This window comes from Amblyraja radiata, chromosome 26 (assembly GCF_010909765.2).
Source record: "Amblyraja radiata isolate CabotCenter1 chromosome 26, sAmbRad1.1.pri, whole genome shotgun sequence".
NCBI classification, from domain to species: Eukaryota; Metazoa; Chordata; class Chondrichthyes; order Rajiformes; family Rajidae; genus Amblyraja; species Amblyraja radiata.
Window position 1 is genome coordinate 12,218,956 of NC_045981.1, and position 15,871 is coordinate 12,234,826.

At 42.9% G+C, this 15,871-nt stretch overlaps 1 protein-coding gene across 2 annotated transcripts in view; it reads left to right on the forward strand.

Moving 5' to 3' along the window:
- Window positions 1-3,830: 3,830 nt before the first annotated feature.
- afmid (arylformamidase) overlaps window positions 3,831-15,871 on the forward strand; it is a 36,515-nt gene continuing 24,474 nt past the window's right edge. The window contains exons 1-4 of one of the 2 annotated variants that reach the window (XM_033044260.1): window positions 3,831-4,049; window positions 5,138-5,195; window positions 8,805-8,895; window positions 12,157-12,261. In XM_033044260.1, the coding sequence (XP_032900151.1) occupies window positions 5,166-5,195; window positions 8,805-8,895; window positions 12,157-12,261 (226 nt within the window). In that variant the 5' untranslated portion in view covers window positions 3,831-4,049; window positions 5,138-5,165. The remainder of the gene's footprint in view (window positions 4,050-5,137; window positions 5,196-8,804; window positions 8,896-12,156; window positions 12,262-15,871) is intronic. The other variant, XM_033044259.1, reaches the window with a different exon arrangement.

Here is a 15,871-nt window from a genome sequence, read left to right on the forward strand (position 1 = left end):
GGAGACATATTTTACTGTGTATGTGGGAGACACAGATGGACTGAGCACAGTACCTCGGTCTTACTGTGTGTGGGAGAGGGGGAGAAAGAGACGTACACTCACAGAGGCAGAGTCTCTCAGCCTGTGTAAGAGGGAGGGAGAGAGAGAGAGAGGCACACACAAGGTGGATGTGAAATCTCACCTGCCTGTTTCAGTGACAGACACCCGCCGTCAGTAAATGAAGACACCCCCATCTGTCTCCCCCTCCTCTCCCTCGACTCCCCCACCTTTCTCTCCCAACTCCAGTCCCGTCCCGACCCCCTGGGAAACTGAATAGAGCAACAGTCAACTGCTGCCTGTGCGCTGATATGACAATAAAGGCTACTTTACTTTACTGAGTTAAAGAGTTCCCACGGTAGACTGTAAAACTGGGACCCTGGTTCTGGACTCCCCCAACACCAGAACCCTTCTTCAGACAGCCTAATCGGAATTGAGTCTGAAGATGTGTCTCGTCCCGAAACATCAGCTTTTTTTCTCCAGAGATGCTGCTTGACTCGCTGAGTTACTCCAGCTTTTTGTGTCTGTCTTCAGTTTAAACCAGCATGTGCAGTTCACTCCTTACACGGGTCTCTGTACAACATTGATTGGTAGCGTTCCGGACCCCTGGACCCGAGGACTCCGACCTGTATCTCTCAAAGAAGTACATGTGAAAAATTTCTCACGGACCATAAAAATGCGTAACCTTTCAGTAAAGTCCCTTTTAAAGATTATAGTTATTTTCTTGAATCTCATTAACATAACTCATGAATAAGTTGATGTCCATATGCGGATGCAAATCTTTATTTTTATTTATTTTTTAAATTCAATCCCACATAAGATAATTTTTACTCACCTTCTGTCCCCTCTGTCCAGCTTCCGGGTTCACCGTTCGCAGGAGTTCCCACGGTACCCGCAAGAGTTATTACGGATATCGCACTGGCCACTACGTTCATATAATGTTGCAATACTCAACCACAAGTGTACAAGTCACTCTTGGAGAAATTCAAACTTTCTTGAATTTTCTCCCGAGTGACCAAGTTACACGATGACCTGCCGTTAGCGCTACGGTGGTCCACGGTGGTCCACGAATGCCGCACTGTTATCGCACGAGGTTCCCACGATGTTAAACTCCGGTTAACTCTTGCGTCAAGTCGCCCCGTGAAAAGGCCGCTTTACTGTACCACCCCACTATAATTTTAATTTTTACAGGATGTAAATGGAAAATATCAGGGATCCCAAGGTTATGGCAATTTGCAACTTATCTCACTAAACTTATCTCACACTTTTTGTCCTTTCATCTCTGGCCTTTGCTCAACAATCTGCCTATTTAAAACTCCCTCACCTGCATTCACCTGTCTCTTGCAAGGCCTTGTCCTGTCCCTTCCTTTTTCCAGTTATCTTCCCCAACCCCTCAATCAGTCTGAAGAAGGGTCCCGACCCGAAACGTCACCCATTCCTTCTCTCCAGAGATGCTGCCTCACCCGCTGAGTTACTCCAGCATTTTGTGTCTACCTTTGATTTAAACCAGCATCTGCATTTCTTTCTTACTCGTACACTAGTTCTATCCTACACTAGGGACAAATTGCAGAAGGCAAATAACATATAAACCTGTATTATCTTTATTAAATGAGTAATAGCAATAGCCTGGAATTGCAGTTATAATAAAAGCGAATCCATCATTATTTAGAAACTGCAGATGCCAGTTAATACACAAAATGACACAACGTGTTGGAGTAACTCAGCAGGTCAGGTTACACCTCTGGAGAAAATGGATAGGTGACTTTTCAGATTGGGACTTTTCTTCAGATTGAAGAAAGGGCTCGACTCAAATGGACAAGAAGTGTCTCAACCTGAAGCGTCATCTATCCATGTTCTCCGGAGATGCTACCTGACCTGCTAAGTTACTTCAGTACTTTGTGTCCATCATTATTTTTCTTGGAGATACAGCATGGAAACAGGCCCATCGGCTCATCAAGTCCACAACGACCAGTAATCCCCGTACACTAACACCACCCTACACACTCGGAACAATTTACAATTCTTAGAGAAGCCAATTAGCCTACAAATGTAGGTCTTTGAGAGAGTGGGAGGTGCGTAAAATCATGAGGAGAATAGTTTTTCATCCAGAGTATGGGAATTCAGAACCGGAGGACCTAGGTTTAAGGTAAGAGGGGTGAGATTTAATAGGAACCTGAGGGACAACTTTTTCAGTTTAAGCTTAGGGCCTCGAGATCTAGGGGGGCCTCGGCAGGGCCGGATTTACCTACAGGCCTCATAGGCTGAAACCTAGGGCCTCAAATTTAGAGGGCCTCCGGCCAAGGTGTTTTTTTCCCAGTGTAAAAAAAATCCAGATAAAAAAATTGGAGCGGTATCAGCGTTTCCACTTTGGCGGAAATTACCCAAAAATCTGGTTCCAGCCCGCTGGAAGTTTTGGGGGAAGAAATTGCACAGTTGGGGGAAGCCGGTGATGCAGTAGCAACGCAAATTGACGTTGTCTCCCTGCGCGTGCGCAGTGGGCCCGGGCGGGTTCAGATCTCCATTTGCACTCCACACAATCACCTCTATGCCTCTTGTCTACCAAAGATGTCTACTCCAGGTAAGTAGTGGAATATTGCGTTGCGAAAGTGCCCGTTTCTCCGGGCCGAGGTGGGTGGGTGGTGGGGCTGGGATGTCTGTGGCGCGGAGTCGGAGCCTCGCTGCGTGGGAGGGAGAGAGGGGGGGAGGGAGGGAGAGAGAGGGGGGGATGTGAGAGGGAGAAAGGGGGGGTTGAGACAGATGGGGAGAGAGAGGGAGGGGAGGGGGAGAGAGAGAGAGAGAGGGGGAGAGAGAGGGGGGAAGGGCAGAGAGAGGGGGAGGGAGAGAGGTGGAGGGAGGGGGAAGAAGGAGGGTGGATTGGGAAAGGGAGATTATCTTTAGTGAGATTGCAAAATTAAGGTAGGTTTTAGAGCAATTATATTTTCTCCTCCATATGAATAATATTAAACAATTGGAACTGCTTTCTTTCCCTTGACTGAAAAATATGTATTCCATACTTTGCGACTTTCATTTTGCATCATATTTTTAACGTGTGCACACTAACACAGTCGAACAGTAACAGGCAATCAAATCAACACACAAAACATTTTCTAAAAGAAGGTTTTATTTACTGCAAAAATATACAGTATTTTATTTGCAGTGTTTGCATGCTTCTTTATAACATTTTACATAACATTTTACAGTACAACTTGATTATTAAACCAAGGACAGCTTCAATTCTTGATTTAAAAAATGTATACAACAATGACCCCAGTTATCCCATTCAACTCACTCATTACTCTTAACCAAAATTAATTCTGAAATATTGGTCATATATTTGGTGCAAAATGCTCCAAAATAAGGCTCAGAATGCACCAGAGAGCATCTAAAATCCCAGAGGTTCCAGGGCCCTTAAGCAGGCCCTGGACTCCGGCCGCAAGGGACTTTGAGCTTAGCGCTTGTGATATGCACTGCATGCACTTATTTCACATAAAATGTTTGTAATCCGGCCATGCACCCCCCCTTTTTGAAAAGCTTCGTACGGGCCTGGTGTATAATATTTTTGACACTGTCATAGGCCTTTCTCACATATGGTGTCACAACGCACTGTAGTATCTAAACAACACTTCAGTAATTTTCCTTGCCCTCCATTTCAGAATAATAGTGTTTTAAGCCGATAACTCGACACTAGCACTGGCAATAAATAAAAAGCGCAGCTTTCCAGCCCTTATCTCATTGGCCACGCTCGGCTGCACATGGTGGACTCTTCCTCTCATCTGGGAGGGGCCTCACAAGTGGAATAGCCTAGAACCTCTCTTCATCTAAATCCGCCCTGGTGGTTTGGCGCAGTTTGCAGTGTGGCCTTTTCCACGTGTTATCTGCTCAGGACAGTCTTATCATTATGATTGTGACTTTTGAACAGCTTTATTTGAACAAATATTCACCAATGACATGTGGTTCCTAAACATTCCATTGCTTTGGATTTCAAAGTTCAACAAGCTAAGCACAGTTGTCTGGTAAGAGCAAATCTAAAGCTTGCAATTATAGTTTAATTTCTTTGCTTGAAATCACAATTTTTAGTTTAGTGCTTGCTGCTCCAGGTTGAACTTTCTTTTGCCTTAATTCAAAGGTCTTTGTTCAATGGAGCTGGGGGGGTGGGGGATGCTGTAAGATTATGGGCACAGTGGCGCAGTGGTAGAGTTGCTGCCTTACAGCGCCAGAGACCTGGGTTCGCTCCTGACTACAGGTGCAGTCTGTACGGAGTTTGTACGTTCTCCCCATGACCACGTGGGTTTTCTCCGGGTGCTCCGGTTTCCTCCCACACTCCAAAGACGTACAGGTTTGTAGGTTAATTGGCTTCAGTAAAGATTGTGAATTGTCCCTAGTGCGTAGGATACTACGGGGATCGCAGGTCGGCACCGATTCGGCCTAAGTGTCTGTTTCCATGCTGTATATAGGAGTCACGAAGATTATTAGGAGTCAGACTAACAAATCTGGAATTAAGCAGAACATCAGTATTGGGTTGGAGAGATGACAAGATGGGGGGCAGGCATAATATCAGAGGGAGTGGGGATGGAATTGAGGCAGTTGATGTGAGGAGATGGTTGGGGAGATGATTAAGGAAGATAGTCATTGGATGGGTTCCACATAGACAGCTGTGGAGGCCAAGTCATTGAGTGTTTTTAAGGCCGAGATTGACAGATTCTTGATTCGTGAATGGGGGGGTAGACTCGATGGGCTGAATGGCCTAACTCTGCTCCTATGACATGAACATGATTTTGGGGGATGTATGACTGATGATAATAATTGACATTTAAGGTGTTAAAAATTAAAACATGTATTGATGGGCATACTTGAGTTGCTGATAAATCTGGGAGAAAGCAATAAGGTTTATTTTATAGGAAGTTTATAAAAACCTCTGCTATCAGCAGAGTAATGACGTAAACCATACAAATGTTTGAAGTGATACACTTGACTGGATGAATGTATATTATTGTTATACTCAGCTAAAAGTGTCTTTTGAAAAGAAATGCTATCAATTGCTCATCAGTACATCTGCTACAGTAATTATTTTAATTCCTTTGACGATTCCACTCTGGAACAGATTTCAGGGATCTAAGATAACTGGCAGAATGAGCTCTTGGAAGAAAATGGATAAAGAGGTCAGTCAATTTTTTTTCTCATATCTTTTATCTCAAGACAGAAATCATTTATCGGGGTTGCATTTCAATGCCTCCGGTCATCCCAACTCTTTCATGGATAATGAAGCATTAATTTAGTTTAGTTTATTATCGTACATTGAAAAGCTTTTGTTTTGTATGCTATATAGTCAAAGAAAAGACCATACATGAATATAATCAAGCCATCCGCAGTGCATACATAAAGGATATAACATTTTGTGCAAGATATAACATTGAAGTCCGATTGATAATAGGCCAAAGGTCTCCAATGAGGTGAATGGGAGATGGACACAAAATGCTGGAGTAACTCAGCGGATCAGGCAGCATCTCTGGAGAAAAGTGCCAGTTCAGGTTGAGACCCTTCTTCAAACAGAGGTAGATGGGAGGTCAGGACCACTCTACAGCTGATGAGAAGACTGTTCAGTTGTCTGAGAACAGCTGGGAACAAACTATCCCTGAATCTGGAGGTATGCGTTTTAAAACTTCTGTACCTCTTGCCCGATGGGAGAGGGGAGAAGAGGGAGTGACTGGGGTGAGAACGGTTCTTGAATGTGCTGGCGGCCTTGCCGAGGCTGCGTGGAGTGTAGTGGGTTATTATATGACAGGTAGAACCCTCGCAGGCTCATCCAGCCAGATCAGTCCCCCACTCTCTTCCTATACGAATGTAAGTTTGTTTCCCTCAAGTGCTTATCCAATATCAGTCTGAAATCATCGTTCATTTCAGCTGCTGTCACCTTTGCTGCATAAACAGATCTCCCTCTTGTCTTTCCTGTCTCTCTTATCCAAAACCAGTTTTCCTCATATTTGGAACAGCTTTTCTTTGTCCAAACTATCCTCAGTGGGACCGCTGATGTAAGAAAAGAAAGACGGAACCAATGTGCACTGTTGATCCCTCAAAAGCAACATGATAACCTGTTTATGTCACTTTGATTGGGACATGAATGGTAAAAGAATGATTCACCTGTTCTTTGTTGAGACTGTGCCACAGTATCTTTTACCTCTTTGCAAGTTGGAAGATTTAATTGGAACCTGAAGGGTGACTTTTTCACACAGACGGTGTGGAAAGACATTTGGATATGTAAATAGTTGGGAAAGGAATACAGATCATGTGCTTGTAAATGAGATTAGTTTAGCCTGTCGACGTCTTTGGTGCGGACATTATGGGCCTTAGGGGCCGTTCCTGTGCTGCACTGTTTCATTTCACTGTACATCTTGTATGTGTATGTGACAAATAAAGTTGACTTGACTATATTTTATGTTCCACTCGGGGCCAAAGAATTACGATTATGAAACTATATCGGTTGAAGTTAAACTGAAAGATGTTCGACTTCAGATAATTAAAATTAGGAGACGACGGGAACTATTTGTTTTCCTTTAATGAAAGGACAATTACTCCGAGGCATGGACTTAATTGGTAAAAGGATTAGAAGGGATTTGAGGGAAAAAATTAACTCTGGTTATATCAGAACCCGTCATTGAATTTAAACAGTAACTGAACATTACTTGCAGAGCCATAAACTAAAAGGCTATTGTCCAAGGGGGACGGCATGGTGGTGCAGTGGTAGAGTTGCAGCACTGGAAACCTAGGTTCGTTCCCGACTATGGGCGTGTCTGTATGGAGTTTGTATGTTCTCCCCATTAACGCGTGGGTTTTCTCCGAGATGTTCGGTTTCCTCCTACACTCCAAAGATGAACGGGTTTGTAGATTATTTGGCTTGGTATTAGTGTAAATTGTACCTAGTATGTAGGATAGTGTGAATGTGCAGGGATCGCTGGTCGGTGCGGACTCAGTGGGTCGAAGGGCCTGTTTCCACGCTGTATCTCTAAACTAAACTAAATTTAAGGTAGAAACTGGGGAAAAAACTTGCAGTAAATGTCCATTTTTTGATAAAATGTATTGAATGTATACACACTACATCCAGCTCACTCCCTGCTCAAACACAAAAACTGCACATACAACCTCAGGCACAGACGAGCGGACAGCATCGCCACAAACAGAATATGCTTTTTTAAGAGCTTCTTCCCTGCCACAGTGAGACTCTTGGCCAAAACAAAATGAACTGATGTCCTGACCTACCTCATAGCATATCATATTATATCATATTATATTGTCTCCTGGGCCTGTACAATTTACAATGCAATCGACACTTTTATATAGGGTTTGTGCAATTTACAATGTTCTCACTTTCCCCTTTATATAGGGTTTTAGGCACTTTCTTTTTTATTTTTCGAGAAGTATATGTTTTTATAGATTATGTGTCTTTCTGTGTGTCTTTTTAATTTGACTTGACTTGACTCTCTGAACAACCGCACAAGAGTTCCTATGTGTGTAAGCACAAATGGCAAATAAAGTTTTTTTTTGACCTTTGAATGGTCTTTCCCTGTGCTGTCAACCCTTGAGTCCAGGATCTTGAACGGCAACAACATCCAGTATGCTCTAACTCGAGCATCATAGTGAAGGGAAATGTTGAGAGAGAAGTGAACGTTACACTGCTCTGAGGTGACAATTTATCAGGAATATTATATGAAGTTTCTATATTTCATCATGTTGCACCGTGCCCAATTAGGGTGGAATTTTACGGATCCTGGACACAGATCCGTATTCCATGTCAGGATGTTTTGGAACTCCTTGTCCTTTGCTCGAAGCAAGAAGTGATCAGATCGAGTAAACAAAAATTAAAAATAAACCAAGAAATCCGAGATCTCTCCTGCTCGGTGAGTAGTATTTACATGATTAAAATAGCAACATGTATCACCGAAGCAAAAATACTTGGCATGCTCCCAAGGTCTCCATTGTGGAAATGTAGCAAGTTTCACAAGGCAGACATGTTAGGCCCACCAGCTATTTCACTGCCCCCTCCAGTGGCCATGGCAGCAACATGACCGGCAATCCAACAATCATCGTGTAGAAACAAAGAACTGCAGACGCCGGTTTATACCAAAGGCAGACAAAGTGCTGGAGTAACTCAGCAGGTCAGGCAGCATCTCTGGACAAAAAGGATAGGTGATGTTTCGGGTTGGGACAGTGCCCGATGCTGATATCTGATTATAGCTAGGGCTTCATATGGTTGGCTTTGTTGTGGAAGGGGATACTATTGTTAGTCCATTTTCTTTTGCAATGAACACAGATAATTTTACAGAGATAGCATTGGTGGTATTTTCCTAGTGCCTTGTAATATATGCTGTATGTAGTTCAAGTCTCAAAAGCATATAAGTTTCCTGAAATTTGTGTGTGATCAACCAGCATCCAGCCATGTTTCATAAGAGTTTAAATGAAGTTATGGACCCACATGATCTCCTTTACCCTTAATTAAGACAGCTAGGTTTGAGTCATGTTATTTACTTGTGGTTCCAACACTTGTACTTCACGTTTATGTGCTGACTTCCTATTTTTTTAAATTTTACTTATCAATCTAAAAGTAAAATACAGTTGAATTGGGGATTTGTTTCATATAAATCAAATAAACTATGAATAAAAATCATTACTTTTGCAGATAATAGCAACATAACTGGATTCAGAGTCAAACGGCTTGACCATCTCATGTGCTTAGGTGCAATAACTATATTTGTTTGCACGTTTATTTGGTGTAGGAACTGGAAAAGGAGTACTCTCCCAGTTGCTGGTCACACCGTATGGACAGATCTGCGGTAATAGAATCTCACATCAAAGAACTTACCAAAGGTTAGCTATTCAATGGATGCATATTGCAATTCACAGTTATGTATGTGTAATATAAGTGTCTGGTAACATTGGGCATGTACTTCTTTAAGCATTGTAGCATCAAATTTATTGCTTTTGGTATATATTATGTCAATGACAAGCCACCAAGAGTAGCTGTGTGTTTTATTTTTATTTATATTTTTAGAGATACAGGGTGGAAACTGCCCTTTGGTCCACGTCGACCAGCGATCACCCGCACACTAGTTCTACCCTATACAATGGGGACAATTTACAGAAGCCAATTAACCTACATACCTGCACACCTTTGGATGTGTGGGAGGAAACCAGAGCACCTGAAGAAAACCCACGCGGTCACAGGGAGAATGCACAAAATCTGCACAGACTGCACCAGTTGTCAGGATCAAACCCAGGTCTCTGACACTGTAAGGCACCAACACTATCACTGCGCCACCATGCCGCCTGGTTTGTTTCTGTAGAGTAGTCAACAGCAGAGAAAAGATTTTTGACTTCCTTAGTTTATTTTATTTAATTTTGTTAGTTCCTTTACCAAATCTCCTCCAGTTTCTTAGAATGACGCTGATATTATTATTATTACATTACATTCGTGGCTTTTCACCAAATATGATTTGAGCATTTTCTTCAGTGTAATTGTTATCAGGTTGAAGGCATTGCTGGCAAGACCATACCTATTGTAGGTGGTCATTTAGGGAACACTCCAAACCTGTGGATCAGTCACCTGTAGGCCAAATAGGATTGTTCAAAAGGGAACTGCAGATGCTGGAATATCGAAGGTACACAAAATTGCTGGAGGAACTCAGCGGGTGCAGCAGCATCTATGGAGCGAAGGAAATAGGCGACGTTTCGGGCCGAAACCCTCGGCCCGAAACGTCGCCTATTTCCTTCGCTCCTTGAAGAAGGGTTTCGGCCCGAAACGTCGCCTATTTCCTTCGCTCCATAGATGCTGCTGCACCCGCTGAGTTCCTCCAGCAATTTTGTGTACCGGCCAAATAGGATTGCCAGCATCGCACATTGGCTGAGTTATCCTGGATCCCATATGATCTCCTTAACCTCGAATTAAGACAGCTAGGCAAATTGGAAATTGGCTGAGTGAAGTCGTTCAAGAAGAAAGGGTGAGCAGATTCAATTCAATTCAATTCAACTTTAATGTAATTGCACAAATACTAAGTATGGGTACAACGAAATGCAGTTTTGCGTCAGTCCGTAGTAGTAGTGCATGTAGAAATTAAAAAAAAGAAGATACAGAATAATCAAAAATACAGAATAATTAAGCAATGGGGACGGAGGGACCGGAGAAATCTATCGGCGGGACTCCGAGTTCAGCAATGCGATGGTATCATTGTAGAAGCTGTTCCTCATCCTACTGGTACGAGACCTGAGGCTCCTGTACCGCCTCCCTGATGGGAGGAGGGCAAACAGTCCATGGTTGGGGTGGGAGGGATCTTTAATGATCTTCCCAGCCCATCTCAGACACCGTTTTCGGTGGAGGGCATCCATGGCAGGGAGCGGGGCACAGATGATGTGCTGCGCGGTTTTCACCACCCGTTGTAGTGCCTTCCTGTCCGCAACAGTGCAGCTGCTGTACCATACCGTGAAGCAGGTGGTCAGGATGCTCTCGATGGTACAGCGGTAGAAGTTGGTCAGGATCTGGGGGGACAGGTGGGCTTTCTTGAGCCTCCTCAGGTAGTAAAGGCGCTGCTGTGCCTTTTTGATCAACTTGGAGGTGTTGAGGGACCAGGACAAATCCTCCGAGATGTGTACCCCGAGGAATTTGTAGCTGGAGACGCGCTCCACCTCAGTCCCGTTTATATGGATGGGGGTATGACTGCCTCCTCTGACCTTCCTGAAGTCGACAATAATTTCCTTCGTCTTCTTGGAGTTGAGGACGAGGTTATTGTTGGCACACCAGGTTGTCAGGTGCTGGACCTCCTCTCTGTAGGCTGACTCATCGTTGTCACTGATCAGTCCTACCACCGTGGTGTCGTCAGCAAACTTAATGATGGCGTTGGATCCGTACTTAGGGATGCAGTCGTGGGTGAAGAGGGAGTAGAGGAGAGGGCTGAGCACACAGCCCTGTGGCACGCCGGTGTTCAGTGTTATAGTGGAGGAGGTGAGGTTGTTGACCCTGACAGACTGTGGTCTGTTGGTGAGGAAATCCAGTGTACAATTGCAGAGGGAGGTGGAGATGCCAAGTCCGCTGAGTTTGGTGATCAAGCTGGCGGGGATGACAGTGTTAAAGGCAGAGCTGAAATCAATGAACAGCAACCTGATGTAGGAGTTGTTGTTGTCCAGGTGGGTCAGGGCAGAGTGTAGGGCCGCCGATATGGCGTCCTCTGTAGACCTGTTGGCCCGGTAGGCAAACTGATGGGGGTCCAGTGTGGGGGGGAGGCTGTCTTTGAGGTGAGTAGGTGATTAGTTTAATTTAGAGATACAGCATGGAAACAGGCCCTTTGGCCCACCGTGTCCACACCGACCAGCAGTCATCCATACACTAATTCTATCCTACGCACCAGGAACAATATACAGTAGGTTAATCGGACCTACATTCATGGAATTTTTAAGAATGAGAGATGATCTTGTTGAAACGTATAAGATTCTGGCAGGTTTGACAAGGTGGGTGTTGCGAGTGATGGGAGATAAGGGATTGTCCATTTCAGGTGCAGATGAAGAAGAATTTCTTCCCTCAGAAGGTCATGACTCTTTGGAATTAGTTTAATTTAGAGATACAGCATGGAAACAGGCCCTTTGGCCCACCGTGTCCACACCGACCAGCAGTCATCCATACACTAATTCTATCCTACGCACCAGGAACAATATACAGAAGCCAATTAAACTACAATCCCACACGTCTTTGATATGTGGGAGGGAACCAAAGGTTAGTAGGTTAATTGGCTTTGGTAAATTGTCCCGAGTAGAGCGTGTAGGATAGTGCCAGTGTATGGGGTGATTGCAGGTTGGCGCAGACTTGGTGGGCCAAAAGGCTTGTTTCTGCGCTGTATCTCTAAAGTTTAAAGTCCACGTATCCTCCTCACAGCTCACCAAACCAATTTCCGAGTATCCACATGTGGGGACTCTACCGTACACTTCCCTCCAGTCTGAAAAGCATCCTTTCACTAATTATTATTACTTAATTTTGTTCAAATTATTGAGAAAAAATCTGAATTTATTAAGTTGTAGAATTGAGCCATTTAGCGTAAACAGAATGAGTGAAAGAATAGAAATGTTCCTTTTCTTACCCTTCAGGCACCATGAAAGGTCGCAATGAAGCTCATACAACGTTAGATGAAGCCTACGGACAAGGGGAATGTGAGAAGTTAGACATATATCTCCCTCCAACCCCATCAACAGGTTTGTCCAGCAACATATTCCAACAGTAGAGTTATCTTAGTGCATTCTTATTAAATACCTAGTGTAATAAAAAGGAACTGCAAATGCTGCAAAGATAGGCACAAAATGCTGGAGTAACTCAATGGGTCAGGCACCATTTTGTGTCTATCTTTATCAAATGCCTGCTGTTGTCGTTTTTATAAATCATGTTATGACTTTGTGGGCATGAATGTGTCATGAACTGTGTATCGTGAACTGCATTTACAAAGCCATCTTTTAGCTGCCACTTTTTTCAACTCGCCTCTTCTGACGTAAGATCATAAGTAATAGGAGCAGGGTTAGGCCATTTGGCCCAAGTATACTCCGCCATTCAATCATGGCTAATCTATCTCAAGGTTTCAAGGTCAGTTTATTGTCACATGTACCAATTAAGGTACAGTGAAATTCGAATTACCATAGAGCCATACTAAAAAAAGCAACAAGACACACAACTACATAAAAGGTAACATAAACATCCACCACAGCGGATTCCACACATTCTTCACTGTGATGGAACACAGTCTTTAACCAGAGACCGTGAGCTCTGCGATGCTAAAAGTCCGCAGGCTCCCGCGGTGGAGCTCTCGACATCGGTCTCCAGCAAAGGCCGCCAACCTCTTGATGTTAGGCCCATTGCGGATGAAGATACGATACGGAAATAAATCACATCTCCGTCGAGGTAAGATATTTTTTCAAAATTCCCCAACTCCCCCCCCCCACATAAAACAAGCTAAATAACACTAAAAACATACATTTAACACATAAAAACAAACAACAAAGAAGGAAGGGACAGACTGTTGGCGAGGTAATATTAAATATTAGAGGACGTGGCTTTAAGGTGAGAGGGGCAAAGTTTCATGGGGATGTATAGGACAAGTTTTTATACATAGAGTGGTGGGTGCCTGGATATATTCCTGCATAGTCAGAATAGACAGTGGTCTATTTGGCCATTTTTCCTGAACAACATTATCTTTTCCAGGCTGAGATGAGTTATGAAATCAAACATTGAATCCTACAGATCTGTATGAAAAAAAGAAACAAGAGTATTTACTGACAACACAACATCATCAATGAACCAGAGATGAGGCTGAGTTTGCGACTTACAGCAATCTCTCCGGCTCACAAATAAAACAATGTATTCTGAAATCAATGTCTAAAGAGCAAAGAGCCACATCTTTCGAATAAAAGCAGACAAATTTTCATGGAGTGCATATTACCAACAAACTATATGCACAAAAATATTTTTTGGTCACTTACAGGAATGTGGCCACAACATTTTAATGATGAGAGGGTTACACAGTCATCTCCGGTCCAGCAGATTATAAAGCATTGTCACTGTATGTAGATCTAAATAATTGATTTGCATAGATACTACTATCCATGTGCAGTCTAAAGCAGTGTCAAATTAATGAGGTGCTTTCTGAAAGTAGTCACTGTTATAATAAAAGAAACATGGCAGACAATATTAGCACAACAACTCCCAAAGCAGCAATGTGATAATAAGAAGCCTTTCTGTTTTAGTGATTAGTTTAGTTTTATTGTCACATGTACCAATGTACAGTGTAAAGCTTCTGCTGCATGCCAACCAGTCATTGGTGTTGGCTGAAGTATAAAAGTTGGCTCAAGATTAGTTATTTGCCGTGTATTGGCTATTTTCTATGTGTCAGCATTTGCCTGGGTCAGCATCAGAATCTGTTTCAATACAATTTATAGATACCCATACATTGATATGAACACATTTTTGCTCAGAGTGTACTACCTAAACCTTTATTGCCTGTTGAGAAATGGAATTTAATTGAAAGAATTGAAGAATACAGCTTGTATACAGGAACAGAACGAGCAAACTCCACACAGACAACACCTGAGGTCAGGATCGAACTCTGGCACTGTGAGGCAGCAGCTCCACCAGCTGTGTTATTGTATCCTGTGGACAAAAACAAAGTTCATGGTGTGATTTGGAGAAAGTCAAGAGGTTAAGATCTTGCGATACCAACTATATTTTGGTCAGTAAAATACATAAACTGTGATTATGAATCAATAGCTTGATTTGTTTTAGTCGTTAAAAGACTTATCAATTAAATATTCTTTGAATTCTATATATCAGAAATCAGACTCAGGAATCCACGCTGAAATCCAAATTAGCTGGTTTATGATTCTTCACCATATTTATGATATATCACCATAAGTGTTACATGAATTTTATCTACAAAACTCTCAGTGACCCTGGTAGGTTAGAGAGTCATAGAGTCATACAGCATGGAAACAGGCCCTTCGGCTCAACCTGCCCATGCTGACCAACATGCCCCATCTACACTGGTTCCACCTACCTGCGTTTGGTTAAGTTGCAAATTAATAACACTCTACTGGTGCAGCATGTAACACACTGAGCAAATTAAATAAGACAAGTAGCAAACAACTCCTTTGTCACCATAGGCTGTGAACTCTTGTCAATATGACTATTGTCAAACGTGACAATTCTCAGAAAGAAACTTAATTAGTTTGAGAAATGCTTTGGCGTCTCCCTGGGCATAACAGCACTCATTTCCAAATTAAATTTAGGTCACTTTCTGTCAGTGACATTAGCCCAAAATTTTTGCTGGATTGTCTTTGAGACCATGAGCAAATTCACTGTTAACATCGGTAAAAAGCCAAAGAGAAAGCCAACAACAGGCACATAATGCACATAAAGATTTTCTCTCAGTGAATCAGTGAATTTGGCTTTGAGGTCCCTGTCTGTAATCACCCACTAAACATGGTGCTTCGTGCTCCTTGTGTAAACCCTACATGCATTCAATACAACGAAAAATGTAATATTTTATGTAATAAAAATGTAATAAAAGCTTGTTAAAGGTTAATGAAAAAAAGAGACAAAGTGCTTGAGTAACTCAGTGGGTCAGGCAGCATCTCTGGAAAACATGGATAGGTGATGTCTTGGGTCTGGACCATTGTTTAGGTTAGAGAGGCTTCTGGAGCTTATTTTCCATATAAAATACCTCAGAAGTAGAGCCTTAAGAAGCTTCTTGCTGGGAGGAAATATTAGAAACACTGGCTGCATCCAGCTACCAAACCTCCAGTGCAATGAAGTAATTTATTTGTCGGAAGGAACTGCAATTGTTGGTTAAACCGACGATAGACACAAAAAGCTGGAGTAACTCAGCGGGACAGGCAGCGTCTCTGGAGAGAAGGAATGGGTGACGTTTCGGGTCGAGACCCTTCTTCAGACTGAAATGCCACCCATTACTTCTCTCCAGAGTTGCTGCCTATCCCACTGAGTTACTCCAGCTTCTTGTGTCTATCTTTGAAGTAATGTATTTGCTTAGTAGTGGGAGTGGGAAGCCAACAGGGATGGTTCTCCTCCACCCCAATCATGTCGAGGATGTGTAGGAGGGTATAATGTGTAAGGTTAGGATTATTCTCCTTAAAATAGTCCGATTTCAATTCCTGCCCATGCTCTTGATTAGGCTTTCCAATAGCTGTTGAACAGTGCAGAGCTCGCTCTCACTTTTAACAGTGGATGGAGAATCAGAATTCAAATAACATCATGTAGTTACAGGCTGCGAGATTAATGAAAGAAATGCAAGATTGAAGGAGG